The sequence below is a fragment of the Sorex fumeus genome, unplaced genomic scaffold (genome assembly GCF_029834395.1).
Source record: "Sorex fumeus unplaced genomic scaffold, SorFum_2.1 ptg000110l, whole genome shotgun sequence".
Lineage (NCBI taxonomy): Eukaryota > Metazoa > Chordata > Mammalia > Eulipotyphla > Soricidae > Sorex > Sorex fumeus.
Window position 1 is genome coordinate 2,897,019 of NW_026606167.1, and position 21,224 is coordinate 2,918,242.

The following is a 21,224-nucleotide window of genomic DNA, read 5'->3' on the forward strand; positions in this document are numbered from 1 at the left end:
GTCAGTTTGGCCCCACACCCCCACCCCTGCTGGTGTGCTCTGCCCATTTCTTTGTCCCTGGGCATCTGTATGGGTGTCCCATATTCAGGTCTGGTCTCTGGAGCCCCCTCTGCGCCCCCATCCCCGACGTTGGTCCCGCCCAGGCCCGCCCCCGCGCCCCTCCCCTCCTCTCTGGACTTTAAAGCTCCGCCCGCTGGGAGTCAGCAGTCCCAGAGGCGCTCAGACCTCAGCCTGTCTGGGGAGCCAGTGTCAGCCAGAGCCCAGCCTGGAGGTGCGTCGGAGGGGTCCCCGCAAGCCCTCAGACAGCAAGTCAGGCCCCGGAAGGGACACTTGGCTGAGCTGATTCGTGCTCCGTGGGGCTCAGAGACGCCAGCGGGCACCCGAGAAGAGACGGTGCCTGGCAAGAGGACCCCAGATGTGAAGACTGCCAGGTTCCGGACACGCACAACCTGCTCCTGGTGGCCCCGGGGAAGCCCGTGGGAGCGACTGACGCTGCCTCTGAGTGATTCGACGAGACCTTCCCGATGGCTTCCACGGGCCTGGAACTCCTGGGCATGAGCCTGGCCGTGCTCGGGTGGCTGGGGACCCTGGTGTCGTGCGCCCTGCCCCTGTGGAAGGTGACTGCCTTCATCGGGAACAGCATTGTGGTGGCGCAGGTAGTGTGGGAGGGGTTGTGGATGTCGTGCGTGGTGCAGAGCACCGGGCAGATGCAGTGCAAGGTGTACGACTCGCTGCTGGCGCTGCCGCAGGACCTGCAGGCGGCCCGCGCGCTCTGCGTCGTGGCGCTGCTGCTGGCCCTGCTCGGCCTGCTGGTGGCCATCACGGGCGCCCAGTGCACCACGTGCGTGGAGGACGAGGGCGCCAAGGCTCGCATCGAGCTCACCGCGGGGGTTGTGCTGCTGCTGGCCGGGGTCCTGGTGCTCATCCCTGTCTGCTGGACGGCCCACGCCATCATCCAGGACTTCTACAACCCGCTGGTGGCCGAGGCGCTCAAGCGGGAGCTGGGGGCCTCGCTCTACCTGGGCTGGGCGGCCGCAGCCCTGCTCATGCTGGGCGGGGGGCTGCTCTGCTGCTCCTGCCCGCCCCCCCACCTGGACCGGGCCAGAGGCCCGCGGCTGGGCTACTCCATCCCCTCCCGCTCCGGCGCATCAGGCCTGGACAAGAGAGACTATGTGTGAGGGCCACAGGAGACGCCTGCCTGCCCCCAGCCTCGCACCCTCCCCCAGGCTAACCCTGCTCCGAAAGCTGGAGCCAGGGCCCCACTGCACCCCCTCCTCATACTGGCTTTGCCCCAAGAACTTGATTCTAATCCCCAGGGTTGGTGCCCTGCCCTTGGCTCTGCTTCTCAGGAGCCAGCCCCGGGCGGGGCGGGGGATGGAGCCCCTCTCCCTGCTGCCATGGAAATAAACGTGCTTTGTACATGGGCTTCTCTGATCTGTGTCAGATGGGGAGGCCAAGGCCTCTGGGGGCGGCGGGGCTGCTGGAAGTTCCTTTACTCAAGCCTGCGGATCTGTGGCAACAAAGGTGAGACACCCGGTCCCTGTCATCATTCCCCACACCAAAGATCTGGAAGAAAAGACACTTTATTCAGTGAACATAGAGCCGTGTAGAGGGGGCGGAATGGGGGGGGGCAGAGGTGCTCTTGAGAACTTTAGTCCAGGACCCTTCAGAGACAGTCTCCAGGCGGTGCAAAGGCTTTGGAGCAAGCCCAGGGAGAGCCCCCGGGCAGTTCAGGGACAGGCCATCCACGTGCCTCAGGCACCATCTAGCTTGGCCCACAGTTCCAGGTTGGTTGGCTTCAAGGTGGGGATGTACAGGTGGAGAAAGATCCAGAAGCTCCGCATCATCTCTCTGGCTCCAGCTCTGTGCAACGGTGAGAACCCCTGGCAACTCAGGGGTGGGGTGGGGGAGCCCCCCTCGCTTTAAAACAAGAATTGAAAATGCCAAAGCTTCTCCAAACACCAATGCTGAGGGGGGCTGGGGAGCGCACTCCCACCCAAATCACACGTAATTCTTGGTGGGGTACTCAGAGGGCCCCTGAGCGGGGCCACGTGGGGCCGAGGCTGAGTAGCGGGCCATGTAGTGGCTGGAGCCCCGGGACACCCCGGAGGGGCAGGTGCAGCAGAGCAGCCCCCCACCGAGCAGCAGCAGCCCCGAGGCCGCCCAGCCCAGGTAGAGGGAGGCCCCCAGCTCCCGCTTCTGTGCCTCCACCACCAGCGGGTTGTAGAAGTCCCGGATGATGACGTGGGCGGTCCAGCAGACAGGGATGAGCACCAGGATGCCGGAGAAGATGAAGACGGCTCCAGAGGAGAGCACCAGGCGGGCCTTGGAGTCCTTGTCCTCCACACACGTGGTGCACTTGGCGCCCGCCACGTAGACCAGCAGGGCCAGCAGGGCCAGCAGCAGTGCCACGACACAGAGCGCGCGGGCCGCCTGCAGGTCCTGCGGCAGCGCCAGCAGCGAGTCGTACACCTTGCACTGCATCTGCCCGGTGCTCTGCACCACGCACGACATCCACAGCCCCTCCCACACCACCTGCGCCACCACGATGCTGCTGCCGATGAAGGCAGTCACCTTCCACAGGGGCAGGGCGCACGACACCAGGGCAATGACCCAGCCCAGCAGTGCCAGGACAACGCCAAGGATTTGCAGACCAGCCGAGGCCATGGCGACGGGGAGCGGGCACAAGCCTGAGGAGAGAAGCAGAGGGACATGTTGGCCGGCCTACCCCAACCCACTACCTTGGACCCGCCGCAGTTCCTGAGAGCAGACAAGCACGATGCCAGTGAAACAGCGAGTCAGGGCCAAGCCCATCCTGGCAGCCGTGCATACTCACGGGCATCTGGAGGGTGATGGCCAATGGCTGCACCACGAGCGCCAGCGCTGGCAGGGGGATGCACCAGCAGCAGAGCTGCCAAAGGGGGCCAGGTGACCAGGGGCAGGACCAGGCGGGTTGGTGCTCTCGAGTTTCCTGCACACCTGCACACCCCCAACGCACACGAGTCCGCGTCCCTCAGCCCAGCCTGGATCTGGCCCCTAGTGTGCTAAGGGCTGAAGGCTTCACTGGCAAGAGGCTGCTCTGGGTGGATCCTCAGTGGTCCCTGAGCACCGCCAGGAGAGACCCTCAGGACAGTGAGGTGTAGCGCCTGAGCACCACCGGGTGTAGCCTCAAAGTACCAAAAAATCCCAAGGTCCTGTGTGCCCTAGCCCAACCTAGCCCGAAGGCCAGAAGGCTAAATCCTCGCTCATCCCGCCCCCGGAAAAGCTTCCTTCCCCAAGGCCACCAGCTGCACTCCGGGGCCACAAACCAGACCCGTGCTGGGAGCATTTTCTGTAGATTCTGCCCGAAACGCCTTCCCTAAAGGGCGCAAAAGCTGCGGGTGGCGGTGACCCGGAGGCTGGGACAGGCCGGCGCACACCTGTCTCGGCTCACAGCCCGCGGGGAGTTGGAGGTCGCAGGGGCGGGCTCGCTCCGGGTCGGAGGTGGTCCTCATGGTCCAGAAACCACGACCCGGTCCAAGCCCCCCGCTGGGGCCAGGACCGAGCGAGCGGCTCGCCTCCCGCCTTGGCCCACGAGTGCCGGCCCGGCCCGGGTGCGCGGCGACGGGGCGGCGCCCACCTGCGTCCACACGCACGCCGCAGGAGCGCGGGGGTCCAGGGAGGCCGAGGGGCTCAGGACGGCGGGAAGCAGGGTCGGTCCCGCAGGTGAGGGGAGGGGGAGGGGAACCCCGCCCCACCAGGCAGTGCAGGTGGGGGAGGGGCGCCCGGTTTCGGTGCCTTTGTCCCCCGGGAGGGGGGAAGGGCGCTTAACCCTTCCAGAGTCTCTGCGGGACCCTGTAGGCCCGGCGTACCCCACCCGTCCCGCCCCGGGTGGCCACCAGGAGGATGACTTCGGGTCCTGGGCCAGCACCCCAAGCCCGCCGCCGCGGCCTCCGCGCCCCGCTACTCGGGCCTGCTCCCCCGCCCCCACACGCGCGCTTCCCGGCGCTCACCTGTTGCAAATTCCTGAGGGATTCGAAGGAGCCGGCCGAGTGTGGGGCTGGGGGCGGAGGCGGGGGTCTTAAAGCAGCTGTGACGTCAGCGGACCACCGCCCCGGGGAGGGGCAGAGACCCCGGTTCCGACCGTGGCGGGCGCGCGTCGGTGGGGGGCGCTCGGGGGCGCTCGCGACTCCGGTGCGGGGCATGGGGCGCAGTGCGTGCGGGCGCGGAGTGTGTAACCGTCTCGGCCACGCCGCCTTCGGGCGCGGTGGCCGCGGCCTCAGTTTCACCCTCGGCGAAATGGAGCCAGCAGCCCTTCCTAAGGCCGAGGACAGGCGCGCCAGGAATTTGGGTGCGTGTGGCTGCTTTGCCTCCAGGGGCCGTCGAGTTGCAGGTCTGGCCTAGGTTGTTTGTTTGGGGTATGCCCCGCGCCCCTCCCACACACGCCTGATCCATGTCTCCGGGGCCCGTAGCTCCCCAGCGAGGCCCGGGTTTGTTGAACGAATGAGTGAACTCAGCGCGCCACACGGGCGGGGCTCCGCAGCGGGCCTGGGGCGGGGCCGGGCCGGGGCTTCTTGGGGGGGCGGGGCCGAGAGTGGGGCGGGGCGGCGCGGCGGGCTGGGGGCGAGCCAGGGTGGGCGTGGCGCCGGGGCGGGCCTGGGGTGGGCGGGGCTCCACGGCGGGGCGCGCTTCCTCATAGGGGCGGAGCCGGGGGCGGGCGGGGCGCGGCCGCGGGCCGGGGGCGGGGGGAGGCAGGGCCAGGGCCGGGGCTGGGGCGGGGCGTCCGCCGCGGGCGCGGGCTAGGGGCGTGCCGGGTGCGGGGTCGGCCCCGGAAGGCGGGGGTGGGGGCGGGGCGCCGCGGTGTGTCCCGGCCCGCCCGAGGCCACAGACGGGCAGCCCGCGGCCACCGTGCGCGCATCATGGTTCCCGGACCGCTGCACCCGCAGCTGCGGGTCCTCGTGCTGGGGTTCGGACTGGCCCTGCTGGTCGTCGCGGCCGGGGAGCGGGTGCCAGGTATGCCGGGCACGGGGGCGGGGGAGCCGACCCTGGGGACCAGGTGGGCCGGGAGAAACTGCGGGGGGTGAGGCGGGGTGAGCGTCCGGGTCCAGACACCCACGGGACACCGAATTCACTGGCCAGAGGGGTCGACCCTGACTTCCACCTTGCTTCCATCCGTCGTCCGGGCCTCAGTTTCCCCACCTGTCCCACTAGAGTGGAGGGTACTCTGTCTTGGAAGTCGGGCTCGGAAGTGGGAAGGGAAAGTTTGAGGGCGGGATGTCTGGTTGGAGAAGGGGTCACGCCCCCACTGGTCAATAACGGGCCTGCCTAGGTCTAGTGAACCGAGACTTGGGGAGCTCGTGTCGGCCGACCGGGGGGTTGTCTGTGCCCCTATACCATGTGGGGTGCCCCTTCCATCCGGTGACTTCAGTGCCCAGCTATGCGGGGGGGAGGGACCCAGACGAATCGGGCCCCATGCCCAGGAGTGAGTCACCCGCCGGCGGCGGGGGGTTGTGGGGACCTGACCCCCACACCGCCCGGCGTCCCGCGCTCTGGCCCCTATCCGTGCCTGGTCGGACCGTGCGGTCACCTGGGAGGAATGCGGGGGGAGGGCGCCTGTGACTCACGTTATTCGAGCCGGCCGACCCTGACCTCAGCCCCCAGAATAGCCGCGCCGCGCCCCAGCCTTGACCCCCGCCCCCTCCCCAGGCACCACCCCCTGCTCTCGGGGCAGCTCCTGGAGCGCGGACCTCGACAAGTGCATGGACTGTGCTTCGTGCCCGGCGCGCCCGCACAGCGACTTCTGCCTGGGCTGTGAGTGGGAACGCGCGGAGGGGGGCTGCGGGTGTCTTCCTGGGGATGGGGTGTCTGGAGCCAGGTGAGGGCCACTCGGTTCGAGGAGGGTTCTTAGTAGTTAGAGGTATGGGGTGGGGTCTGGCAAGGTGTGAGGTCTGACTTCAAGTTCTGCTTTTAGGTGTTGCCACCCCCCCCACCCCCTTTCGGTTGCTGTGGCCCATCCTGGGGGGTGCCTTGGGACTGGCCTTTGTGCTGGGGTTAGTTTCCGGTTTCCTGGTCTGGAAGCGCTGCCGCAGGAGAGAGAAGTTCACCAGTAAGTGTGTCCCTGCCACCTGCCGTCCCCCGGCCCCCAGTGCCTGTCCCCCTGCTCCTTACCACCCTCTTTTTATCTTGTAGCTCCCATCGAGGAGACGGGTGGCGAGGGCTGCCCTGGCGTGGCGTTGATCCAGTGAGAGGCCTGCTCTGCTCATTCATTCTCCGGAACCACCCCAGACACCGCCAGGGTGTGGAGGAATGGGGGGGACAGTGAATCACCTCTGAGCCCCGTGTCCTGGTCTCAGGGGAACCTGCCAAGAAGCCCAATGGGCCTGTGACTCCAGGAAGAACAGGAGACCGAGCACGACACTAAGGAACTGCATTTTGCACAGAGGGGTCCCTGCGGCCCTCTCCCTCTGCCCCACCCGCATCTGTACTGACATTTCATCCCGGGCAGGGGGAGGGGAGGGATCTGTTCCTACACTAGGGGCTGGCCCTCTAGGGGGGCTGATCTCAAGACAGCCCTCTCGGCCCCCTGGAGGGGGGTGGCTATTTATTTGGGGAGAATTTATTAATAAAAGCTTTAACTTTAAAAGGTTTGGAGAGTGGCACAGGAGGGAGGGTGTGAGTCACCGTGGGGGCGGAGGTTCTGACTCACACATTCTCAATGCCTAGCCAGGAGCCAGCCTGCCAGGACCCGGCTGGCCTGGCCTTGACAGTCTCCCAGGGAGGATCTGAGGAGGAGCCCAGCGCTGGGGGCGGGGGGGGGGGGACCCTGCAGCCCCCCCACCCCAGAGGCTGCGACTCCAGGCTGACACAGCAATCTTTATTCGGGTCTCCTGGGGGTGCCCCTGCCCATCCACCCTGAGCACCATCCCGCCCATTCCTTGGAGACGGATCCTGAGGCCGCGGCCTGGTCTGGAGGCTAGCTAGGGAGGGCAGCCAGCCTCCTGCGTGAGGGGCAGGATGACTGGGGCACTCAGAGCTCCATTATGTCCCCAGCTGAGGATGTACGGTAATGGGGGTCAGGGGTGTCCCCCAGCCTCAGCAGCCGGAGGGTCTCAGGGATCAGGTTCCCAGGGTATCTCCACAGAAGCAGCTCCGAGCAAGGGCTCCTGGAAGGGGGAATGACAGCAGGGGCTGAGGCAAACACGGCAAGGCCACCGCCCCCAGACCCACGTCTCCAGAAGCTGGCACCTTTGGCAGGTTGGCTTGCTAAAAAGAGGATGAAGCAGGGCCCGGCACAGGCTCTGGAGCGGGGACCGCCAGCCGAGTCCCTACCTGAGCGGGGGCAGAGTGGGGTGAAAGGCCATCGGGGGGCTGCAGTAAGGGTGGTCGTTGTGCAGGCTCAGGCGGGAGAAGTGGGTGGCCATGTTCTCCTCCGACAGGAACTGCTTGCACAGGGTCTCCCTGGGGAGAGACGGGCTGGAAGGGTCAGAGGGCAGCCAAAAGGGGCTGCAGCTGGGGGGCCCGCCCTGACCCTGAACTCACTGCTCCTCCTCCAGGCGCCGCTTGGTGCTCATGGGCACAGCTCCTCGGGGAGGAGAGCTGGGAAGAGAAGAGATCCAGGTGCACCCCACCCTCTCGACCCATCTCGGGAACTGTCCGTCGGAGCTCGCGGCCTGGAGCCCCTGGTCTGTCTCGGCGGAGGCCTAACTCACTCCGTCTCCGGGGCCTTGCAGCGCCTGTGTCCCAGGCCACCTCCGCACTGGTGCATCGCCCCTCACGGGGCATCCCGCGGACCAGCCCCTCTCCCCGGTCCCCAACCCCTCCAAAGCGCCGGCATCGCGGGCCAGGCCGGCAGGCCCCTGACACACACCTCGAGTCCAGGCCTCGGGGCACTCCCGAGGCGGCCCGCGAGTCGCGCTGGGCCCGACCCGGGAGGCCTCGCTCCAGGGGCTGCTGCAGAATCATCGGAGTTCAGGGTCCTGCGGGAAGAGGGGTGGGATGCGGACCCGAGGGGCGGCGCCTCCGAAGGCGGGGTCGACGCGAGGGCGGGGCCTTAGGCGCGAGTGTGCGCAGGCGCGGAGCGGCGGCGGCGGCGGCAGAGGCGGCGGCGCGGGCGCTCGCCGGGGTGGGGGAGGGGAGTGGCGTGGCGGGGCTGCGCGGGGGCGCGCCTCGGCGCCGGCCAACTCCGCGGCGGTCACCTCGACTCCCGAGACTCGGGGCGGCGCGCGGCGGTCGCCGGTCGCCGCGTCGGCCGGCGGCGTGGAGGCGGAGGGACGCCGCCGAGGGGAGCCTCTCGCGAACGCGGGCGGAAGCGCGAGGCTGCCGGGCGCGCGGAGCACCCTGGGACTCGTAGTCCCGGGGATGGAGCGAGCCGCGCCGCACGCGGGGCCTCAGGGTCAGGTGAGCGGGGCGCGCGGTGCCTTCTGGGGCTTGTAGTCCGCGTCGCGAGGGGGCTGCGGCGGTTGGGCGCGGGCAGCGGTGGACGCGTGCTCCGACCCGGGGGCGGGAGAGGAACCCGGGAGTAGCCGACGGGCCTGTCGGAGAGGCGTTGCGGCCGCCCGTGCTGGGGCGCAGCGCCCTGTCCAGCCCTCGGCGGCGTCGGCCGCGCGCGGGGTCCCCCCGCCGTGACCCGGTCCCCGGGAGCCGCGCTTGGCGGTCGAGGGGGCCGCCGCAGGGTCTCCCCGGGGCTCCCTCGCCGCCCCCCGGCGTGCCCGCAGTTGGCCCGATGGGCTGCCCCAGGCGCAAGTGTGGGCCGTGGGCGGCGCGGCTGGGCGCGGGGGCCCCACGGCCGTCACGCCGCCTCTCCCCGCAGATGGAGGTGTTCCAGGCCCTGCAGCGCCTGCACATGACCGTTTTCTCCCAGAGCGTCTCGCCCTGCGGCAAATTCCTGGCCGCGGGCAATAACTACGGGCAGATCGCGGTGTTCAGGTACCCGCGCCCGCCCCGCCCCGCCCCCCGCCCCCCGCTCCCGCCCCCCGCGCGGGCGCTCAGCCTCCCCTCCCCACGCCTCCCCGCAGCTTGTCGGCCGCCCTGAGCTCCGAGGCCAAGGAGGAAAGCAAGAAGCCGGTGGTGACTTTCCAAGGTGGGCGCAGCTGCTGCGGGGCTGGGGGCGCCGGGCGGGAGGGAAGGGCGCGGCGGGGCACTCAGGCCGCTGCTCTCCTGCCCAGCCCACGAGGGACCCGTCTACACCATGGTGTCCACTGAGCGACAGCTGCTCAGCGCCGGCGACGGCGAGGTGAAGGCCTGGCTCTGGGCAGAGATCCTCAAGAAGGTAGAGTTGTTGCGGGCCTGCGAGCAGCACAGAGGGCCCTGGAACCCCACCAGGGGTGACCCCCGTGTGCAGAGCCAGGACCAAGCCCTCCCTCACAAGGAGTTGGGGGCTGTGGGGTGCGGGGATCGGGCCCAGGGAGCCTGTGAGGTCATGCCCAGTTTTCTTCCGCAAAGGGCTGTAAGGAGCTGTGGCGGCGGCAACCCCCGTACAGGTAATTTGGGGTCACGGGCAGCGGGCACACAGGATGCAGGCACCTCATCTCCGTGCTGACCCCCGTCTCCTCCCCCAGGACCAGCCTGGAAGCGCCTGAGATCAACGCTTTGCTACTGGTCCCCAAGGTGCGAGGCCTCGGGGCCGGGTTTGGTTTTCGCCTGCCCCGTCCTCGGCCCAGATGGGCCCTGACCCCCTCCCGCCCCTCCTCCCTGCAGGAGAACTCCCTCATTCTGGCGGGGGGTGACTGTCAGCTGCACACCATGGACCTGGAGACTGGGACCTTCACGGTGAGCGGGGGCCGCGCTGGGGGTGGGGCGCACTAGCGTCTTCAGGGACCTGTTCTGGATGAGACCGTCGCTGTCCCCACAGCGGGCCCTTCGGGGACACACAGATTACGTCCACTGCCTGGCGCTACGGGAGCGGAGCCCCGAGGTGCTGTCGGGGGGCGAGGACGGGGCCGTGCGGCTGTGGGGTAAGGATGGGCCGGGGGAGGGTCCGATGGCCTGAGGGAGCCGGGGGCCTTGAGCTCAGCTCCAGGGCTGTTTCCCGGTAGATCTCCGCTCGGCCAAGGAAGTCCAGACCATCGAGGTGTACAAGCATGAGGTGAGGGTGTGCCCACAGCCTCTCCCTCCTGGTGGCCTGGGCACCCCTGACCCTGCCTCTTCTCCTCAGGAGTGTGCGCGGCCCCACAACGGGCGCTGGATCGGGTGCTTGGCCACAGACTCTGACTGGATGGTGAGCGGGGGGCGGTCGGGCTGGGAGCTGAGACCCTCCTTCCTACCCAGGTCTTGGAGACGCCCTCTTACTAGGTCTCTGGGTCTCCCTGTCTCACCTAGGTCTGTGGGGACACCCCTCTCTATGTTTGGGGCCCCTCACCCAGCTCTGTGGGACCCTCCTTTCTGCCTAGGTCTGTGGTGGGGGCCCAGCGCTCACCCTGTGGCACCTGCGCTCCTCCACGCCCACCACCATCTTCCCCCTACGGGCACCGCAGAAGCACGTTACCTTCTACCAGGACCTGGTGAGGCCTTCTGGGCCCTGATGGGGGGCCCCTTGGCCAGCCCGTCCCCGCCCTGACCCTGTCTCACTCAGCCTTCCCCCCACGGCAGATCCTGTCGGCAGGACAAGGCCCCTGTGTCAACCAGTGGCAGCTGAGTGGGGAGCTCAAGGCCCAGGTGCCCAGCTCGTCCCCGGGGCTGCTCAGTCTTGCTCTGAACCAGCAGCCAGCAGCCCCTGAGTGCAAGGTAGGCCCCGAGCTGGGGGGCGCGGTGGATGGACAGCCCCTGAGTGCAAGGGAGGCCCCGAGCTGGGGGGCGCAGTGGCGTGGGCGGCTCAGTCACGTCCCACCTGCCTCTAGGTGCTGACGGCGGCCGGCAACAGCTGCAGGGTGGACGTCTTCACCAACCTGGGCTACCGCGCCTTCTCCCTGTCCTTCTGAGCACCGCCCAGCACTTTGCAGCCTTTTCATTTTTATACAATAAAAGTTCTGTTTTTTTCACGCGCCTCCTTTTTTTCCAAGAACAGAGGCCAGCTGCTTCCGGTTTATATATTACTGTCCATCCCCATACACAAGTAGCCGCGCCCAGCCCTGCCCTGGGGCGTGCCAGAGCTGGGGGAACAGCGCCCCGAAAAGACAGACGTGTAGAGACTGGGGAAGTAGATAGGTCCTGCCCACCGGCCCCCGCCACCGGGCCGGAACCCCGGGCCGGACCCTGTCCCCTCCGAGCCCCTACCCAGACTCCCCGGAGGGCACCGGCCCCCCACGGGAGACCACCCAGGCCTGGCCGCTCCTTTGGCCAGCGGCAAGAGCTCCAGAGGGGGCGAGCGCAGCGCCCGCGGCCGGGGCCTCAGGTCCTTCGGAAGAGGCTGCTGAGGAAGCCGCGGGCCGGCCCCGGGCCCAGGCGCAGCGAAAAGCGGGGCGCGGCGCGGCGAGGCGCGGGCCCCGGGCCGCTCAGCTCCTTCTGGCGCTGCGACAGCAGCTGCTGCCCGATGACCACCTGCATGTCGTCCTGGGCGGGGAGGGGCGTGTCAGCCGCGGCCCCGCCCCCGGGCCCCGCCCCGCCCGCGGCCCGTCCCCCGCACCTGCCAGGCTTCCAGCTCCTGCGTCAGCGCCACCTTCTGGCGGATGGCGCGAAACAGCTCCCGCGACAGGGAGTCCCGCTCCAGCGACACGCGGCTGAGCTCCAGGCTCAGCTCGAGCGCCCTGCGGGGAGACGCGAGGCAGGTCAGGGGCCGGGCCTCACGCGCAGGGCCGGCGGGGTGCTGCTGGGCCCCCGCGGGGCCCGGCGGGGAGAGGGGCAGGGCCCCTGGGGGCGGTAGCGCCTCCAGGGCCGTGCGGGGGCGCAGAGGCTCACTTGCTCACAGCCTCGTCCCGGTCCGAGAGGGCGCTGCTTAGCGCCGCCTCGGGGTCCTCCTGCGCCCGCAGCTCCTTCTGCCTCTGCAGCTCCTCGCGCAGGGCCTGTAGCTCTGTCCGCTGCAGAGCGATCTGCGGGGAGGGGAGGGGACACAGCCAGGTGGACCCCGGGGTCTCCCCGCTCCTGTGCTTCTCCGAGGCCGGGGCTCCAGGCCACTGTGGTCCTGCGCCCGCAGGCTGCTACGGAATGGGGCGGGACGTGCTGGGTGGTATAGGGGCCAGGAGTGGGCCTGTAGATCTCAGAAGTCTCCCCGGAGGAGGTGGCATACGCATGACAATTTGTTAGGGTGAAAGGCGATCCGGGTAGCGGGGAATCCATGGGCAAAGGCATGGATAGAAAAGGCGCTGCGGCCCGGAGCGGCCCGCGTCCAGCATCCGGCCCTCCCCACCTCATCCTGCAGCAGGGCCACTTCCGCCTCCTTCTCCTCCAGCACCTCCCCCGGACTCAGGGATGCTCGCTTCCTGGGGGGCTCCGATGCGCACGGCTCCTGGGTCTCCGGGGATGGCGTGGTCTGTTCGCCAACAGCGCAGGTCAGGGAGGTGCTGCGGGCCCGACCCCGATGGAGGAGGGGGGACCCGCAGCCCTCCCGGGCAGCATGCGGGTGGGCGGGGGCTCACCGGGGGGCTCGCGCGGCCTTCCGTGTCCTGGCCCTGGGCCTGCTCGCCGTCTAGGCTGTGGGCGAGCTCCGACTGCAGCGAAGCCCCCGACACGTCGGCTTCCTGGAGGCGTGACTCCTCCTCCAGCTCAGAGACGCGCCGCTGCAGCCTCCGCAGGGCGCTCAGCGCCTCCCCGGCCTCGGCGCGCGCGCGCTCCAGCTGAGGACCCGGATCCCGAGCGGTGAGCCGGGGCCACCCGTGCCCGCGCCCACGCCCCGCGCCCCACGCGCCCCGGGGCCTTCAGTCTCCCAGCGCCTCGCGCCCCGAGGCCTTCAGTCTCCCCGGGCCCAGCCCGGTCCGGCGTCGCCCAGAGCCCCGCCTCTCCCCCGACCGGTCAGCCTTCTCCCTCGGCACCCTGGCATCCTCCCCAGCTGGGCGCTGTACCAGCCCCCGCAGACGGGGAAACTGAGGCCGGCTGCTCCACACTATTAGGGGTGCTGAGATAAGGGACGCCAGGACGCCGACTGCCAAGTTCTCGCCTGTTCCTTCTTCCCTGTCTCCCTGCCCGAGCGCGGGCATCCCCCGGCCCGACCAGGCGTGTGGGTGCTGCACCCCACGGTTCTGGGAGCGGACTCCGCTTTCTTCAGTGACCTTCCACGGAGTCCCAGAGACCCGGCCCTGCCCCCCACGTCCCAGGGTCCCCACGTCACCTCCAGGCTGTGCTCCCGCTTCTCCCTCCGCAGCAGCAGCAGCTCCTCGTGGTTTGCCCGCAGCCGGCCCTGGCCCTGCTCCACCTCCTCCCGCAGGCCTCGGATCTGCGCCTCCAGGTCCTGCCGGCGGCTCTGCAGCATCTGGTTCTGGGGAAGGCTCAGAGATGGAGGGGGCTGCAGGGGCTGCAGGGAACTGAGGGGGCTGGAGGGGGCTGCAGAGATCTGAGGGGGCTGCAGGGGAGCTGCAGGGGTAATGGAAGAGGGTCCTAGAGCTGTGCTGGAGGGAGTATGAGGGGGATTTGGGGGGGGGGGTGCTAGCTACCCAGAGCCTCTCCCCGCTCTCCTGCCCGGCACTCACCTCCCCCTGCAGACTCTCCAGCCGTGCCCTTAGCTCTGCCCCTGCGAGGGCCTGTGCCTGGCACTGCCCACGAAGGCCGTTCAGCTCGCGCTGCAGCTCCTGCTCTGTCTGGGAAGCCTGGGAAACAGGGGGGCGCTCAGCTGGCCCAGCCCCCACGCCACCCGGAGAGGGGTCCCGGCCCGGGGCAGGAGTCGAGGCCGTCCCACCTGAGCCAGCTGCTGGCTGAGCCGGAGGTTCTGCTCACTGAGCTCGCCCAGGGCCCGCGCCCGCTCGCGTCCGCTGTCCTGCTGCTCGGAGCGCTGCTCCCCCAGCTGCGCGCGCAGGGCCTGCACGTCGCCCTCCAGCTCCCCGGCCCGCGCTTCCCACTCGGCGCCCTGCGCTTCCAGACCGCGGCGGAGCTCGTGGTTCTCCTGCTGCAGCCGCTGTGGGGCGGGGACAGAGCCTCAGCTACAGGCAGGGCCTGAGGGAGCCAGGCGACCCGTGGGGGCTTGCAAGGGGGCTAGAGGCCCTTCAGTGCCACCCACCTCAGACTGCCGCCGCAGCTTCTGGGCCCGAGGGCGCAGCCGCCGCTTCTGGCGCCTGAGTCTGGCCGAATTGAACCCCCGGCCCATGGTCTCACTCCTGCCTGTCCAGGGGCTGCAAGCTCCAGCCCTTGCCGGCCCCTCTCCCCGCAGATCTGACCAGCTCCCTCTAATTTACCCTGCCAGCCCCGCCCTCCCCCAAACCAGTCGGACCAGCGGGGGGACGCGGGCACACCCAGATGCCCAGCTTTGGGGAGGCGGTGAGTCTGGGGGGGCTGGTCCCCGGCCCCACTCATCAGAGGCCCGAAGCAGGAAGGCAGTGCTGACCACGCAGCCACAATTACTAGTCGGTTCTCTCCCCTAGTCCTGGAGCAAGGCTTGCCTCTGCGCTCCATTTCCTTCGCTGTGTTGGAGCCCACCTTCTCACAAATGAGGAAACTGAGGCAGAGGGGCTCCATGCCTTGGCCAAGGACACAGAGTCATTGAGCACAGAAAATTCCCAGCCCCGGCAGTCAGGCACCAGCGAGCAGCCCTGAGCTGGAGGCGTGCAGGTCTGTGTCCCGGTGATCCCCACACTGCCGAGCTGAGTCCCACCTGCCCATCTGGCCTGAGCTCCTGTCCCAGGGCAGCGGTCAGTGCTGATGAGCCTCAAGCAGTCAGAGCTCAGAGGACCACAGGCAAGGGGCCCACGCCTCAGCCAGGCTGCACAGAGCGACAGAGCATGTCCAGCACCCAGCGCGAGCAGAGAGGAGGTCGCAGGCCAGGGAGGAAAGTGTCAGGTGCAAAGGCTCAGGGGCACAAGCTGGGGTTTCTTCCAGACCTGGAGAGGCTCTGGCTGGGGGCAGCAGAGAGGGGGTCTGGGAGGACTCTGGGACAGTGAGGAGCTGCAACCCTGATGAATGACCTGGGTCTGTGGGCCCCATGTGGGGGAGTCTGGAGGGAGGTGGGGGTAGTATGGACCCTGTGAGAAGTGGCAGGCTTGTAAGGTGGAAAGGGGTGGACTGTGGACCCAAGTGGACACTGGGCCAGGACAGCAGGTAGTGGGGCCAGAGGACCAACGGCCACTTCCATGGAGGTGTGATTGGGCAGCAGGTGGTGAAGGACAGGGCTGCCCAGGTCATGTAGGCAGGGGGAGGTAAGGCCCAGCAGTGAGGGGCTTCGGTGCCTAGGGCAGCTGGGACCCCAGGACAAGGCATGGCTGGCCCAGAGCCCAGGCCTGCCTAGGAGGATCAGGGAGAACTGAAGTCAGGACAGAGACCAGGAGGGCACTGGGCACTGCTGGGGGGGGGGGGGGGCGGGCATGCCTGCCTTGCCAGGATCAGAGGCCAAAGTCAGGCCCCCTAAGCCCATATCCCGCCCTGGACAATCTGGTCCCTGAATGCTCCAGCCCTCCCCCACCACCCCCTCCCCTCTCACTTCTTCCCGCTCTGCGTGCTGCGCGCTCAGCGCCTCCAGCCGCCGCTGCAGCTCCTCGCTGCGTTCCAGAAGCATCTTGCCCAGTTCTGCAGCCAGCAACAGGTCCTTTTCCTTCTGCTGCAGCTGCAGGGCGAGGTCAGCGGGCTCCTCGGGTCCGGGGCCACCCCCCAGGAACGAGTCCCGCCGCTCCATCACAAAGGGGAAGAAGCCATCCTCGCCACTGGGAGATGCAGCCCCCGACAGCAGCCCGGCTGGGGAGTTCATGGTGCCCGCCGCATCTGTGGGAATGACCCCTCAAGTTCTTCGCCTGTCCTGGCGCTCCCAGTACTGCGGTCAGGGCCTTGCTGGCCTCCAAATGGTTAATGATCTATGTCTTGGCCACCCAGCTCCGTTAATGTCCCCAGGGTAAACTGAGGCACAAGGTAGCAGGAAATGAGGCGACCTGTTCTCTGCCCTCTCCTCCCCCAGCCCCCCAGCAGCTGGGAACCCTCCCCAGAAGCCGGGCCTTGACCCCCCCACGCCCCCATTCCCCCCAGCCCCGGAACTGAAGGCTTTCCAGAATCAGGTTCCACCCCTGCGCCTCTCACCCCAGGTGCCCAGGCACCCGGCCCTTACGTGGCGGGGACCCAGACCCTCTGTCTCCGAGCGTAGGGAGGTTCCAGCCCGCGGCTTTCCCAGCGCTGACACAGGGCGGGCCAGGGCGAGGCAACAGGTAGTACCGGCAACTGTGGTTCCCGGTTTCTGTTTACCTCCAGCCCGCCTCTGGGGAGCGCGCGGCTGGCTGCCAGCCGCCCCCAGCTCGGCTCTGCAGGGAGGGCGGAGGGGGCGCCCTCCTGGCCCCTGCGTTCCCACGCCCCTCATCCCGCGCGCGCCGTCCTCCCGCTCCTCCCCGGGGTGTCCGGGCCCGGGTCCGGCCGTCTCGGGGCCGCCAGCCCCCTCCCAAGGCCCAGTGGGCAGCTGCGGGCCAGGGCTGGTGTAGCCGCGCCACCAGACCGCGCTCCGGAGACCCGGGGCATCGTTCCCGTCGCTGTCCCGCCCGCTGGCACCTCGACCCACCTGTCTCTGCGGAGGCCCGGCCCCCGCCCCCCTGCCCGAGGGGGCCCACGCTGTCTGTACCCGTCCGCGCGCCCCCGCCCCGCCCCGGACCCCGGACCTGGCCCACTCGGAACTCGAAGGGCTCCAGTCCCCGGCGACCCAGGCTCACCCGCCGCGCCGGGTTCCCTCCGAGGTCCCCGCGCTCCGAGTCCCTCTTCCGGAGGCGGCGCCAGGTGCGCGCCCGCACAGGTGAGCAGGGGCGGGGCGGGCGGGCGCCCCCTGGCGGCCGGGGCCGGTGGGGTCGCGGGACGGCGCGTGCAAACACGAGGCTCAGGGCAGCCCCGCGGGGGAGAAATCAGAGTTTGGGAACTGTAGAGACACCAAGCTACACAGGCGGTTCTGCCTCCAATGCTTTATTTCTTGCAGGGAGCTCACCTGGCTGTGCTCAGGGCTTACTCCTGGATCTGCACCCGGGGATCACTCCTGGAGGGGCTGGAGGGGTCTTTGTGGTCCTGGGGATCCTACCCCGGGTCAGTAGCGTCAAGCAAGCGCCCTCCCTGCTAGACAATCTCTCCACCCCCTGCCCCAAGCTTTTAAGGGCGCGTGTTTGCCTGCCGGGGGCCCTAACCAAGCGCCAACCACTTCTCCCAGACACGCTACACTGACGCTCTAACTTGCTGGGGAACACAGTCCGCTGGACTTGAAGGGGAACCTCTGAAGTGTGACTTGAGGTGTCTGATCTGCAGCCCAGCACCGCCTGGAGCCACTAGCCCCGACCACACCTTACTCTGTCAGGTCCTAGCCCCTCCCATTCACAGCCGCCAGGGGCTGGGTGTGCTGGCTGCCCCAGGTCCCTGCAGCTGTACTGTCGCGTGATGACCTGGCTTGTGACCAGTTCCTCCCTTCCCAGACTCCCTGGGGCCCTGGACAGAGACCACCAGCAGGGACCAAAGGAGCACCGGAAGCAACTGGAATCCTGAATCTGTGGGACCGGAAGCCCTGTTGACCACATCTGTCCCCCTTCCCTGCTGACTTCCGGCTGCCCGCTCCAGCTCTGGAGCTAGGGGGAAGTGCGAGTCAGCCAGCCTGGCTGGTCTCGGTCTCGGTCTCCTGCAACCCTGGAGGGCATCAAGGCGCCTGAGTCTGGGGCCAGGTGCTCCTGATCCTAGAAAAACAGAATGTACATTGCTCGAGACGAGTGGGAGATGGGCACAAGGGCACCTGTGCCCTGGGACGGCCAGTGCATAAAAGGAGTCCAGTTTCCCTGTAGTGGGGACCGAGGACCACATGGCCGGAGAGCCGGCCATGTTGTCTTCCTGTCACGTAGGAGGAAGGCCTGGGGAAGGGCGGACTGAGGGACCCCAGTTACTCCAGCCAGGAGGGCTGGGCTCACCCAGACAAGACCCACAGATCACCCCTCCAGACCTCAATTCACGGACGTCGGTTTCCTCCTCTGTGAGTGCGTGACTGTGTGTAGGCACAATGGCAGCCCTTTTGCCACGCTGCGGTGCCCGCACAACACGGGGTCTCCCTGGCCCTCCTGCCTGTGCTGTGGCCTCATGTGTCAGTACTTGGGGCTCTGTGCTGGGAACCCCCATGTCCTCGGCAGAGCCACAGAGGTGACACAGAGCTGCATCCTGGAAGTTTACACTAATACAAACTCGGGAACAAGGGCGGGTTCAATCCCTGGCACCCCATATGGCTCTTCCAGGGGTGATTGCTGAGTGCAAAGCCAGGAGTAAGCCCTGAGCACAGCCAGGTGTGGCCCAAAAAAAGAGGTTAAGAAAATCCTTGAGAACAGTAAGTCATGCTGACACCCCCTAGGGTCCCCTGGGCACTGTGTACGTGTAGGTGATCTGAGAGGTTCCCCCTGAGCACTGTGCACATGCAGCCCCCAAACAAACAAAAATATTGCATACTAAGCGTGCGGTTCTACAGCTTCCTTTTTTTATCTTTTTTTTTGGGGGGGGAGGTGCCACATCCAGGGGTGCCCAGGGCTTGCCCTTGTTTTGTTTTGTTTTGCAACACCCAGTGATGTGTAGGGGTTATTCCTGGTTCTGCACTGAGGAATCACTCCTAGGAGTGGTTAAGGCATTATAGGGGATGCCAGGGATCGAACCCAGGTAGACTGCATGCAAGTTCAGTACCCTACCCACTGTACTTTTGTTGTGGCCCCTGATATATATTTTTTAAGTTAGAAAAAAAATCTGGGCCAGAGCAATAGTACAAGAGCAATAGCACTTCCCTGGTACGCGGCTGACCTGGGTTCAAGTCCTGGCATCCTGTATGTTCCTCTGAGCATCGCCAGAAGTGATTCCTGAGTGCAGAGCCAGAAGTAGTCCCTGATCACTGCTGGGTGGGTAACCCAAAAACAAGAACAACAAGCAACACACCAGGCTGGAGAGATAGTACGGGGGGAGGCATTCACCTTGCGCAGGGTCGGTGCCAGTTCAGGCCCCAGCCCCACAGATGGTCGCCTGAAGCACCTTCAGGAGTGACCCCTGAGCACCACTCAGGATCCCCCTAGTCCTGCCAGCACTCCCACCTGAGCACAGAGCCTGGGGCCGCCCCTGATCATTCATTGCCTTGTGTGTCCCACCCCCCAAAAATTGTATGAGGGCTGGAGTGGTAGTACAGTGGGTAGGATATTGCCTTACATGAGGCCAACCGGGGTTTGACTCCCAGCATCCATATGGTCCCTTGAGTACCGTCAGTACCCTGAGCACAGAGTCAGGAGTAAGCCTGAGCATCACCAGGTGTGGCCCCCAAACAAAACAAAATAAAACTGAGTCTTGGTAGGACTCAGTTTCTACACTAGGGTAACAGTGGCCACTAACATGGCAACTTGGACAAGAAAAGTGTCTCATCCTCTCTCTCTCTCTCTCTCTCTCTCTCTCTCTCTCTCATTGGGAGCCACACTTGGCTCTGCACACAGGAATCACTCCTGGCAGTGCTCAGGGGGTGCTAGGCATCAAACCAAGGTCGCTAGGTTGCTGCCCCCCACAGGTATGTTCTCTGTCCTGCCCGTGTTTCCGGCCTGGGGAGTAGCTGGGAAGCCAGCAGGCTTGAGGAACTGTGGGAGGGCCTGGCCTCTGCAGTGCTGGCTCCTGGGGGCCTCGCTGCCCCTGCCACTGGTGCTGGACAGCGCCCTTGCCTGCCCTGCACCCGCACCCCCTCATGAGGCTCAGGGAGCAGAGCCCACCCTGCAGCGCTATGTGCCGGGAAGGCGCCCAGAGGGCGGGTTCCCAGAACGTTCCAGAGACAGATTCAGCAGATGCATCCCAGCGGCAGGGTCTTCATCCCGCCCTCACGCCTCTCCTTCTTGGCTCTCCTGTCCACAGTCTCAGGCTTGAGATCCCAGCAGGGCCCAGCACCGCCAACCGCAGCTAATGCACTTCCTGGAGCTCAGACCCTGTGGACATGTGGATGCGCCCCCGCATTCGCTGGGGGAGGTTTCCAGGGGGAAGCTCAGCCCTGCAGAGGCGCAAGGGGCCCTTCCCGAGGACGTGGTGGCCAGATTCAGGACCAGCCAGAGGACATTTCCGTCCTGCCGGTGGCTGCCACCTGCTGGCCACACAGCTCCCAGCGCTGGCCTGGCCCTGGGCAGGTGCCCTGCACAGAGAGGACTGGAGCTTGCAGTACAAGGCCAGACTGGTTTCGGGGTGCAGGAAGTAATCAGCATCCGAGCAGCCCGACCCCCGAGGATGTGGTGATGTCCTGAAGCCTGCCCCCATGCACCCCACATCTGGCTGGGGAGAAGGCACGCCCAGGGCTCCGTTTGCAGTCCTGGCTCTGTGCTCAGAGATCACTCCTGGCAGGGCCTGGGGGACCATATGTGGTACGGTTGTTTTTTGGTTTTTCTTTTTTGCTTTTTTTTGGGGTCACACCCGGCGATGCTCAGGGGTTACTCCTGACTTTGCACTCAGGAATTATTCCTGGCAGTGCTCAGGGGACCATATGGGATGCTGGGAATCGAACCCGGGTCGGCCGCCGCGTGCAATGCAAACGCCCTACCCGCTGTGCTATCGCTCCAGCCCCACAGTTTTTTTTTTTTAAATCTGAGTCAGTTGTGTGCAAGGCAAGTGTCCTCCCGGCTGTCCTCTCTCCAACCCCATCTGATAAGTTTTGACACATACACACTCCTAAAACCATTACCATGCTCAAAATATTGATCACCACCCCCAGCGTCTCCCAGTCCTCTGTCCCCCACCCTGCCTAAGCATCCTAAGCATCACTGGGTATGGCCCAAAAACCCAAAATAATTTTGGGGGTCCACACCTGGCAAAGCTCAGGAGTTACTCCTGGCTCTGCACTCAGAGATCAGTCCTGGAGGTGCTCGGGGACCATATGGGATGCCGGGATTGGACCCAGGTCAGTGGAGTGCAAGGCAAAAGCCTTACCTGCTACAGCCCCCAATTTTATTTTAATTAAAAATGTCTCCTATTAGGCTGGAGCGATAGCACAGCAGGTAGGGCATTTGCCTTGCACGTGGCCGACCAGGGTTCAATTCTCAGAATCCCATATGGTCCCCTGAACATCGCCAGGAGTAATTTCTGAGTGCAGAGGCAGGAGGAACCCCTGTGCATCGCCGGGTGTGACCCAAAAAGAAAAAAAAAGTCTCCTAGTCCCCAGGCTTTGCAAGGTTTTGGTATACAGCGTTCCCTCTATCACCCCTCCCAGAGGGTTCGGCTTCCTTCCATCGTTATTTCAGGGTCCC

At 66.7% G+C, this 21,224-nt stretch overlaps 6 protein-coding genes across 7 annotated transcripts; 3 read left to right on the forward strand and 3 right to left on the reverse strand.

The window, feature by feature from the left end:
- Nucleotides 1-472: 472 nt before the first annotated feature.
- Nucleotides 473-1,189, forward strand: CLDN9 (claudin 9). The gene has a single exon (XM_056135018.1). The coding sequence runs from the start codon at nucleotides 525-527 to the stop codon at nucleotides 1,176-1,178; it is 654 nt and encodes a 217-aa protein (XP_055990993.1). The 5' UTR covers nucleotides 473-524; the 3' UTR covers nucleotides 1,179-1,189.
- Nucleotides 1,190-2,001: 812 nt separating this feature from the next.
- On the reverse strand, nucleotides 2,002-4,208 carry CLDN6 (claudin 6). The gene is made up of 2 exons (XM_056135017.1): nucleotides 3,993-4,208; nucleotides 2,002-2,690 (listed from the first exon to the last, which is right to left on the reverse strand). Exon 2 carries the CDS (start codon nucleotides 2,665-2,667, stop codon nucleotides 2,002-2,004), a length of 666 nt encoding a protein of 221 aa, XP_055990992.1. The 5' UTR covers nucleotides 2,668-2,690; nucleotides 3,993-4,208.
- Nucleotides 4,209-4,778: 570 nt separating this feature from the next.
- Nucleotides 4,779-6,622, forward strand: TNFRSF12A (TNF receptor superfamily member 12A). The gene is made up of 4 exons (XM_056135023.1): nucleotides 4,779-4,992; nucleotides 5,686-5,790; nucleotides 5,951-6,085; nucleotides 6,169-6,622. The coding sequence occupies exons 1-4, from the start codon at nucleotides 4,899-4,901 to the stop codon at nucleotides 6,222-6,224; spliced, it is 390 nt and encodes a 129-aa protein (XP_055990998.1). The 5' UTR covers nucleotides 4,779-4,898; the 3' UTR covers nucleotides 6,225-6,622.
- Nucleotides 6,623-6,875: 253 nt separating this feature from the next.
- On the reverse strand, nucleotides 6,876-8,071 carry HCFC1R1 (host cell factor C1 regulator 1). 2 transcript variants are annotated; one of them, XM_056135021.1, is made up of 4 exons: nucleotides 7,847-8,071; nucleotides 7,519-7,575; nucleotides 7,309-7,437; nucleotides 6,876-7,142 (listed from the first exon to the last, which is right to left on the reverse strand). In XM_056135021.1, the coding sequence occupies exons 1-4, from the start codon at nucleotides 7,939-7,941 to the stop codon at nucleotides 7,007-7,009; spliced, it is 417 nt and encodes a 138-aa protein (XP_055990996.1). In that variant the 5' UTR covers nucleotides 7,942-8,071; the 3' UTR covers nucleotides 6,876-7,006. The 2 variants fall into 2 exon arrangements, with proteins under 2 accessions (XP_055990996.1, XP_055990997.1); XM_056135022.1 differs by lacking the exon at nucleotides 7,519-7,575 and having other exon boundaries at nucleotides 6,912-7,142.
- Nucleotides 8,072-8,140: 69 nt separating this feature from the next.
- On the forward strand, nucleotides 8,141-10,955 carry THOC6 (THO complex subunit 6). Its single transcript, XM_056135010.1, has 13 exons — nucleotides 8,141-8,376; nucleotides 8,789-8,904; nucleotides 8,994-9,058; nucleotides 9,144-9,247; nucleotides 9,421-9,458; nucleotides 9,537-9,585; nucleotides 9,676-9,747; nucleotides 9,830-9,932; nucleotides 10,014-10,063; nucleotides 10,133-10,195; nucleotides 10,368-10,478; nucleotides 10,567-10,701; nucleotides 10,815-10,955. Exons 1-13 carry the CDS (start codon nucleotides 8,338-8,340, stop codon nucleotides 10,893-10,895), a joined length of 1,026 nt encoding a protein of 341 aa, XP_055990985.1. The 5' UTR covers nucleotides 8,141-8,337; the 3' UTR covers nucleotides 10,896-10,955.
- Nucleotides 10,956-11,190: 235 nt separating this feature from the next.
- On the reverse strand, nucleotides 11,191-16,714 carry BICDL2 (BICD family like cargo adaptor 2). Its single transcript, XM_056134990.1, has 10 exons — nucleotides 16,677-16,714; nucleotides 15,473-15,750; nucleotides 13,742-13,957; nucleotides 13,536-13,652; nucleotides 13,178-13,324; nucleotides 12,489-12,686; nucleotides 12,260-12,382; nucleotides 11,812-11,942; nucleotides 11,540-11,660; nucleotides 11,191-11,466 (listed from the first exon to the last, which is right to left on the reverse strand). Exons 2-10 carry the CDS (start codon nucleotides 15,734-15,736, stop codon nucleotides 11,305-11,307), a joined length of 1,479 nt encoding a protein of 492 aa, XP_055990965.1. The 5' UTR covers nucleotides 15,737-15,750; nucleotides 16,677-16,714; the 3' UTR covers nucleotides 11,191-11,304.
- Nucleotides 16,715-21,224: the final 4,510 nt, after the last annotated feature.